The sequence below is a fragment of the Odontesthes bonariensis genome, chromosome 12 (assembly GCF_027942865.1).
Source record: "Odontesthes bonariensis isolate fOdoBon6 chromosome 12, fOdoBon6.hap1, whole genome shotgun sequence".
NCBI lineage: Eukaryota > Metazoa > Chordata > Actinopteri > Atheriniformes > Atherinopsidae > Odontesthes > Odontesthes bonariensis.
In genome coordinates, this window is record NC_134517.1 from 12,720,115 (window position 1) to 12,730,089 (window position 9,975).

The 9,975-nt window shown below is 39.6% G+C and overlaps 1 protein-coding gene across 1 annotated transcript; it reads right to left on the bottom strand.

Annotated features, from left to right (window-relative positions):
* Positions 1-3,120: 3,120 nt before the first annotated feature.
* olig1 (oligodendrocyte transcription factor 1) lies at positions 3,121-7,883 on the bottom strand. Its single transcript, XM_075478499.1, has 5 exons — positions 7,850-7,883; positions 7,661-7,764; positions 7,225-7,353; positions 7,002-7,129; positions 3,121-5,534 (listed from the first exon to the last, which is right to left on the bottom strand). The coding sequence occupies exons 1-5, from the start codon at positions 7,881-7,883 to the stop codon at positions 4,727-4,729; spliced, it is 1,203 nt and encodes a 400-aa protein (XP_075334614.1). The 3' UTR covers positions 3,121-4,726.
* Positions 7,884-9,975: the final 2,092 nt, after the last annotated feature.

The following is a 9,975-nucleotide window of genomic DNA, read 5'->3' on the forward strand; positions in this document are numbered from 1 at the left end:
AACACAAAGACTGACCAGACCCCTGCATTGCTGCGACAATGAAACCACCAAACACAAGAAAGTGAGAGCCTCTTGGAGAAACACAGAGAAAGAGCAGAGAATGAGAGGGGCGAGAAATTAAGGAGTTCGACTTGAAAAAAAAAGAAAGAAAGAGAGGAAAGACCAAACCATCCTGAGAGCAGGAGGAAATGGATGGCGGGCAAATGCAGCAGATTGGAGAACAACCCGGAGAAAATAACAAGGTAGCTAATCCCTCCAGAGAAATAAAGCAGCTATATGTAAATGAAATATGTGAAGTTTGGCCATCTTACTTTGATCTTTGATTCAGCTTCTCCCCTCCTCCCCTTCCTCTCCTCCTTCACTCTCACCCTCTTCACCATCCTCATTTTTCCATGTAAGTAAATCAAGCCTTATATAGCTTAATCTCACTTAATAGCATCCAGCTCCTCTTTTGTCCTCACCGATGCTAACAGATTCCTGTCCTTTCACAGGCCACTATTCACATATCCACCCTCCATAATCCTCTTACTCCAGGATAGCAATTATTTTGAGTATTTTATCAGCATTATGATTATTTTCACTATTATTATTATTCATGCAGGCTGTGCTAAGGGCCTAGTTGCAGCTGAGAATATCATCTCCACCAGCACCTCTTATTCTCTCTTAGAATGGAGGTGCCTACTTTCTTCCACAGGGGTGGCAAATTTGTAGGAGTGAATCCCATTTAGCAGAACACATTTCTGGGCGTTTGAACATATTGTGAAGTGAGAGTAATGAGTAGCACCAAAACGCCCGTTCCAGCTCCTTACCACAGAGAAAAATCAAGAATTTGAGGTAGGAGAAGAGTGGGGGGGGCTAATAATCAAAAGGCCGTCTTTCTCTTGAGCAGTAATTACAGGAGTGGGTTTTGATCTTTTGCTTGTTGGAGCAATGAATGGGGGAACAAATGCGGACTGTTTCACTATTTTTGGGTGACGTGGAGGGTAGATGAAGCTTTTCAACTCAGCATCTTGTCAGCGTCTTAAGTGCATCAGAAATGATAGTGTTGAATATGCAATAAACCAAGTATTTGGCATTAGGAGAAATTAGCTTCCATTCATGTTTTATGAATTTTTTAATGAATATCTTTTGAAGGGATCATGAGAAATGTGTATGATGTCAAAAAAAGTGTTAAGCAAATGAGAAAAAAAAAAATCTAAAAGCCAACTTCCAAAAATGTTGGGGTGTTGTGTTGAATATAATAGAAAAAGAAGAAGAATGATTTTTTAAATCTAATATATCAATATATTCAATTTACAGTAGAACATAAAAAAACTATGAAATTTTGAAAGGTAGATACTATTTGAAAAATGAAAAAAAGAATAAAAAACTAAAAATATTAGCTCGTCCAAATTTGATGGTGGAAATTCCTTTCAAAAAATGCTGGGACAGGGGCAACAAAAGGTGGGAAAAGCCAATATTATTAAAAAGAAACGGGTGGAGGAACAGCATTTAAGCTTTCATTACAGATTCTGTTAGTAAATTCCCCATGTGAAATAATCAAGCAATTATTAATTTCCTTGAATATGACCTATAAAGGCACCCTGCAAAATAGGCTACTGTCACAATAATGCTTGGCTATGTTGTTGTTGCTTTAGTGTCTTGAGTCTTAGGTGAAACCTAAGATTTGCTCCTGCTGTCACACCTGCTCCTTATCTTCCCTCATCAAGATGCCCTTTTAGGAGCTGCAGGAAGTCTTTGCCAGATTGTCTCACTTCCCAAGTGGTAATTCGGCTGACTCCTATGTTCAGTAGCGAGTTTATTTCCAGCGCTTACCTTGCCTTTTGTCTCTTGCAGTGCCGTCATCCACTCTCCGTGCTTTGGTTTCCTCATGCCAGGATTGGCACCCTCGGTTGGAGTCCTGACGCCTGCCCGCTTTGCTTACCTGCCTGCTTGACCCGCCACCGACTCCGAGCCACTGCACCATAGCCAGCACCCTCCCCTCCTCGTTGGATTCCCTCCTGGATTTTGTAAGGATAAACCTGCCACTGTATCTGGACCTTGGACTATTCAGATCCTTCCTAACCATCTCTCTCCTCCCTCAGAGTTCAGCCTTCATCCGGATTCTCCCTTTGGTCTTCAACCATCTCCTCCAAACAATAAACTCTGTTTTACTTTAATCCTACTTCTGTCCAGTATCTGCTCTTGAGTCTGTGTTTTCAGGCGGCTAGTCACCTAGCCTTTTACTTGGAGGGAAATATGACTCGTGAGCATTTCTACATCACAGCAAATGTTAACAATGGATGTTTAAGATCATCAAATGACAATGGGTTCTTTAACACAACACTTCACTAAAACACTTTTCTCACCTTATGGTTGGATTTAGGCCATCATGTTATTTCGTTGGGGTTAGATCGAAAATACATTCTTTTTACCATGTCACCGTCAACCTCATGGTTGCCTTTTATGGCTGGTTACCTTGTTTAAAAGTTAACACAGTGTATTTCAATGAAACTGTGTTACTTCCTGTTTGGTTTAGCCAGTTACATCACTTAATTTGGTTTAAAAAAAAATCATGGTTAAGATTAGAATGTTCTTTTTTTACAACATAACCGATGACTTGATGGACATTATTTCAACAATTGACATGCTGTTCCTCTGACAACAAGAAAAGATCACATATTCTTCAAACTTAATAAGCTCTTTTTGCCTGCATGAGCCAACAACCCCTGGGGACGTATTTGGGCAGGCAGTCTAAATTTCATACAACATACTAAGAGTGCACAAAGTAAAGTTCTATACCTGAAGGCGTTAAGATGGTAAGTCTTTTTAGAGGCCTCAAAAAGCTGTCATTCTGGGAGTATTCCTGCTATGATATTGGACTTTGGCCATAAAAAGCTCCAATCTGAAGGAAGAAAGAACATGCTCATCTATATCTACCATATTATGGAAAACATACACTGTTAAGGGCAGACCATTTAAAATATTTTTGTCTACGTCTGTATCCTTTTAATGTAATGTTATTTTTAATTAGATTTTTCATTATTTCTGTGGTGTTGTTGCAGCTGTGTGCATCTGCTCTGTTTCCTTTGGGCATTGAACCATGGGACAAAAACAACAGAAGAAATTGTTACTCAGAAATTCTTTATTTTCAGGATGCATACTGAGTGAATAGAACTTACAAACTTTAAGCAAATCAGCGAATTTGAAGAGAAACCGGGGGAAATTGGAATATTTTGTAAAATTCCCTTCACAACTTACAGACTTTGAATTAGTATTTTTATCGTTTGAAATCATATCATTATTAGAACAGTTGATATATTTTCACAAATCAAAGTAAGACTGTATTCCTAAATTTAATTTTACAAAAAATATGAGTGTTATAATTGCCCCCTTTTGTATGGTTGGGGTAAATTATAATACTGAAAAATAAATTAATATCAATAAATTGCTTTGCTAATCAAGGTGCTCTGCATACTGCTACACATACTGCTATGATGTCTATAAACTACTCCATCAGACTTTTGAAATGGTCACTCTGTTTAAAGATATCAGGGAAACACATTATTATTCAAATAATTTTCTGATCCCAATAAAGGTAATCTAGCAATAAAAATGTATAAAACAATTGCTTTTTTTAGAGAATAAGGTATGCCTTGGTCAGCACAGAAACAGGGACACCCAGTGCTCACACTGAGCCAATTGCCTCTGAGGCAACAGTTTCACCAGACATTCTGACATGAAAATAATACCCTACACTAATTAAGCTTCTATAGCATAATGATGTCAGTCAAACTTATGTTTATCCAAATATGTAATGTCAAAATTGCTTCTGTGAAAACAATTTATTTCAACAAAGTGTTATGATTGCCCCAAATCATGCACCTATAATAAAATCTTACATGCTAGCATAAACTTTATTTGCAGTTTGTTTATGTCTTTATATCTTTAACCAACAGGTGAACCCTATAGAAGCTTAAACTCAGTCATCTAAACTTTAGACAGCAGAAGAAAAATATTACTTCTCCAAAAAGCTACTTTCTATACTTCAAAATTATTTTTGTTTAATATTTCTGCTGTTGTTAAGAGAACCTTACTGAGCATGTGAAGAGTGGGAATCTTCACCAGAGCTTTGTTTCTAATTGAAGTAATTGAGTGAGCTACAATTCCCCCCAGTCTACTGTACTACAGACAGCACTACAGACAGATTCTCATATTTTAAAAAGTGTACTTTACCGTTTCTCTCTTGTTAGATAAATCAGAGCAAACAAAACTGTGAGTTTGAAACACACATGTTAAATTAAATAGGGAAATTTGACACAACAAAATTGTGCATCTTTAATAAACTGATTGACAAATTAAGATTCTACTGCACTTAGCTGATGGAAAACTGTTTTTTTTTTCATAGGAGCCTTTATTTAAACCTCCTATCCAGAAACCTTAAGCACAACACTGCAGTAATGATCCCAATGCACTACTGTTACAACTGTCCACATTTATTTATTCAACATTTTTTCTGTGACATAAGAGTTGTGATAAAATCCATCAAACTTCAAATCAAAGAATTAAAGAATGAAACACAATGTAGTTCTATAATGTTTTTTAAAATTCTAAAGATATCTGTGAGTAGTGTAGGGAATATTATAAATGTATTAAATGTTGGAAAAATAGCCATTCAGATAAAAAATGTCCAATGCAGTCATAAGTCCATTCCTCAGAAATCCTCTTCAATTTCACCTTTGAGGTGTCACTTTGGGAATCTGGGAGCTGCAGTGGAATGGTTAAATCTGGGGAGTCTGCAGATGCCACAAGGGCAGAGGGTCCCTCCTGTTGCTCCTGCAGAATGCCACTGCACTGGGGCCAGTGAGGCCTCCATGGGGCCTGGAGACAGGACTGTACATTTAGCTGCTGTGGAGGATGAGGAAATAGGGGAAGAGGAAGAAGAGGGGGCAGCTGAGGAGAAGAGGGATTCCTGGGTGAGAAGAAGCTGACTGGATCCAGAGATGAGGGGCCACCCTCCAGCAAGCAACAACCGGGGAAATGGTGCCATGTTCACACCCATCCCAACGCTTACCTCCCCCAGCAGCCGCCGCATCTCCTGCAAAGAGGAACCCAAAAGGAGGATGTAGTTCCTGGCTAGAACCAGGGTGGAGATCTTGGACAGCCTGCGGCCCGGAGGAGCTCCAGGTTGGTGGGACTGAGTGGAGGCAGAGGAAGAAGAGGATGCATAAGGCACCATGACCTCCCTTAGGGCATCCATGGCAATGTTCAAGTCCTGCATTCTCTTCCTCTCCCTGCTATTGATCTTCCTCCTAAGCTCCTGCTGCTCCTCAGGGCTCAGCTCCCTCTGGGGTTTAGATGATCTCTGGCTGCTCTGGAGGCCAAGCATGGCTCCAGGGTTAAGGCGGGAGCTCAGGTTAAATCCTAGAGGGCAATTAGGTAAGTCCTGGTCAGACCCAGGGCCACAGAGAGGTAAAGACTGCTCCTGAGCCATGATTGCTGGGTTTGATAGCATGTTCACTGTCTGCCCAAAGGTTGTTAGAAATGAAGTTACTCTTGGCAGGCAGTAAAAGGAAAAGTTTACTCAAAAAAAAATCAACAAAATCAGATCTTCACTCCCTCCTCCTGATGATCTCCCATTTGCTTGAAGAAAATTGGCAACTGCCATTCAGCACAACGATGATGTTGCTTTTAACTTTAGATATATCTGTCTCTTCAAGTGTGTAAATGATAGCTTTCTGAAGTGGCAGCTCAGTTATATCTTATTTCCGAAGCTGCCCGAGGCGAGAATAAGTTAAATCAGTGGAGAAGTGAGCTAAATGCTCCTCTCACATAGCCCCACCTCAGCAAAACTCCTCCCCAACACACGGTGGGCTCTTTTGAAACACACATGCCCATCCAACTTTGGGATTTTGGATGGTAAATTTGAGAAACAAGCTGTTAGTTGAGACGGATCACAGTTTTAAGATTTAAGAAACTACAAATATTTAACAATACAATCGTGTACTGACAAGAATGATACACAGAGCATAAATTTAAGCTTGACTATGTGGATTTGAATATTATGGGACGTTGCAGCAACAAACATAACAAATAACCAAACGTGTCCTGGGAAAAAAATATTTTGGGTATTTGCATCATGAACAATTTACTTTGTGCGATTATGTTTGTAATTAAGAATCTCCATTTTCCATTGTGTGTGTCTTTCTGGGTTTTTAGAAACAGTTTTTTTTCCAAATAAGTTTCCACAGTGAAAAATTAAACTCATCTGATTGATCATGTGAATGTGTGCCTGGTAGTTTCAAAATTGTAGAAAAATAGTTAATTATAGGTGACACGATTTTTTTTTTTTAAATATCTGGGCCAGTCATCCAAGGAAAAAGAGTTATTCACAATTCAAATCTTCACAACTCACTGAATTATCAACTTGCATTTTTTGTTTGGCTACAAATTTCATACTTTTTTTGCCCATAAACATCTAGCGAAACAGTTTTGCGCTACACAGCAATACTTTAGTCACTCCTAAGCAGTTTTTTTTTAATTTATTTTTTTTAATAACAATCTTTCAAAAGACAATACAGAAATACAACTAGTGTGGAGGCATTTTGACTAGAACCTCACCTGACAGTTTGACTAAAAGTGTTTTAATTTTTTTCTTTGTGTGAGTTTAATTGAAAGCACGAATAGATAAGAAATAACAATATCATGTGATTAATGCAGTGCTGGACTACCGCCTTTTAACAACTTGGAGGCTATTAAAATCATTGGCACTTTGTCAAGTGACAGAGAACAGGTTTAGCACTATTAGCATGGGCCAATAATTGTGTCAGAGAACAGTTTTGGCAAACAGTGAATGAATCTATCATTGTGTTAGGGGGGAGTTAATTGATGGTTTTGAGGTGAGCCTTAGTGTTACTCAGTTCTGAGCAGCCTTGCAAACCAAACTGGCTGGCAAAGATCTGGGCACGTTTCCAGACAGGCAGACAACAGGCCAGTTGACTCCAACCACAGGTGAAGCTGACTTGGGGCCCAGAGCAAGGCTGGAAACCTCAAATGTGCCATTCATAAGCCACAAAAAGACCTCAGCGTCACCCCTGTGGCACAGTGAGCCCGGCCGTCCTGTCTTTGCACTAGCCCCCATAACCAACGCCTGGAGAAAGGAAGGCATGGGGGAAGGGAAGAGGGATACAAACAGAAAGCAAGTTGTTTACGATGAAAGCAGAAGGAGATGCCGAGTAGGAAGACCCTTTCTTTCTTCCCAGCCGCTCCTCTCTTGTCGTTGAAGAAGTGAAAGATGTGTGTGGAGGCGCTTCCCTTCCCCACCAGTGGTCCAGTGGCGTCCGGCTGGTGCTGTGATTGAAGCTGAATGGACGGCTGCAGACGGACAGGAAAGAGAGGGCTGCATGAAAAGGGCCAGGCGGATGGCCCTCGCACCTGCAGGAGAACAGAGTGCAGGCAGCCAGGAGGATTTTGTGTGTGTGCGTGTCTGCGTGTTTGTGTGCTGCGATAGTTTTGACTGCATTTTGGGGTTATTTCTGTGTCAATAAGGAAAAAAAGGACACCTGCAAGGAGTCCCACATACAGAAGTTAGAATAGAGGAGAAAGAAAGAAGCTGGTGTCCCCCAGAATAGGACACCCCCCCCCCCCACACACACACACACAGTTTTTCTCCACCACTTACAAGGGAAAGAAAAGTGTGCTTGATTTGGCACTGCAGCGAGGCATATCCGCCTCCAGCTTCCAGCTCCTTTTGATGAGGTTCAACCAGGGCAGGAGCACCGGTGGCTTCAGAGTAGGGGGAAGACTAGTGTCTTTATGGTGGAAGAAGCACTATCCATCTGGGCAAAGCCGTCCAATGGGGGTTCTGCACCTGGGATATAAATGCCTCGTCTGTGTGGAGCCATTTCCTGTGGCTGACAGACAGGAAGACACCTCAGCCAAACTTCTGGGTCTATTTATTCCCCAATATAAGGTGTAAAATACACCCAAAGTGATACCACCAAAGCATAGGTTATGAATTTCTTTTTTTTTTATTTATCTGGAAGGTGTCTACTTTATGCAAACTAAAGAAACTAAACTAAAAATCATATTGATAAGTTTATTTTTTCTTCCTTTTCTTAACGAGGTAATATTTTGTATTACCTTGAATTACTGTAAATATCATTTAACACAAAACTATAAATCCATCAATTACTTATTGTTTTCACTGGAAAATGCCTTTGCAAAAAAATTCAATTTTGAAAGATTATTAAAAGTAATGCAATACATGGGTTACCTGGTGATGCGTATGCTGTCTCATTGGAGGAATTTTTGTTCAACAATATCCGAATATGGTTTTCAAATTCCTCAAATTGGCACAATTACACCCCTATTTTGTATGTCCTCATCTGCTTGTCACCCAAAGACTTACTCGTGATGCAAAAAAAAAATCTAAATAAGACATTTAGAATATTTACCAAATATTAGTCCTCATTTCACAAATTAAGTTTTAGTTTTGATGAATGGTTTTGGATTATTTCTTAACATGTAATAATAGTGTAATATGTGTAAACTGGGGTTTTACTCTGCCACAGTATTTGATTCTTGTTAATATCCAACCTGGTCTCACCAAAAATCAGACAGGAGGTTCAGTATATATTGTACATGTGCAGTGTCACAATCCATGATTTTAAAATGTAATATAGTGATGCATGACTAGGCTGTTTTTTTTTTGTTGATAGTTAAAATAAAAGAGGTATTGACACGTAGGATGTTGACATGCTGATGAATCAAAACTCAAGAAAGACACAATAAATTGTACAATATTTGAGCTTTTATAAGGAACCTTGTTGTCCACAACATGTTGGATTGTGGACCAATATAATGATTTCATCTTCGGTTATGAGAACAGGTTACAACATCAGTTTAATATCATAATGTTAAGGTTGTGAACTATTTGTAAAACACCTTAAAGCTTCCTGATGTTTTGAACAACTTTCCGGCTAAAATCGAAGTTAAACCATTGGTGCATTCTGAAGTGTCATATAGAAAATGGTAAACAAAATGAACTAACCAAATCTACCAATGCTTCAACTTCCCACCATTTAGGTATTACATAAGGCTAAATAACCAGATGGGAAAGTTTGCTAACTGCCCCAAGGCCCCTCAATAGCACAAAACCGCACTATGTAAATATAATCATCATGTCATGTGTGAGCTGCTGTGGGAACTGCACTTGATGGGTACTTAAGCAGAGAGGTCAGAGAGAGCCAGCAGCTAATTTTTACGCTGAGGTAATCCTGCCTCAATCTCGCAATTATAATTTAGAATGGCAGAAATGATCCAGTCTTGAAATGTAAGTGGGGTGGCTGTAGCTCAGGAGGAAGCGCAATCGCCTGCCAATTGGAAGGTCGGTGGTTTGATTCCCAGCTTCCCCCTGCCTCATGTCGAAGTGTCCTTGGGCAAGACACTGAATCCCACGGTACCTAGCAATGCATCCATTGGTGTATGAATGTGTGCGAATGTGTAGAGCAGAACACTGAAGCCTGTAAAAACTATATGGAACAATTATAATTAGTGAATGGGTGAATGTGGCATGTAGTGTAAAAGCGCTTTGAGTGGTCAGCTAGACTAAAAAAAGTGCTATACAAGAACAATTCATTTTACCATTTCCCAAAGTTTGAATGAAGTTAGTAACCAATTAGCCAATGAGACAGCAGACTGGGCATATTTGCAAGTATTTCCAATTTTGTTGACAAGAAAAGTTCAAATCAGTTTTTGATAGAGCAGCCAGTCATACCATTAATTGAGGAGGCGCACCTGCTGCAGGCTTTCTCATCCCAAACTGTCTTCTGTTTACAATGTGCAAAGAGAGTGCAATGAGAAATTAAAAGTCGCCATTGACTGATTTACTCAATGTGTCAAACAGGTGCAGCAACAACAATGGAAATATAACAGAGCAGGACTTTTCAGAAGGAAAAAGCTGCTCTGCATCAAAGCAGAGATGGAGGACACACT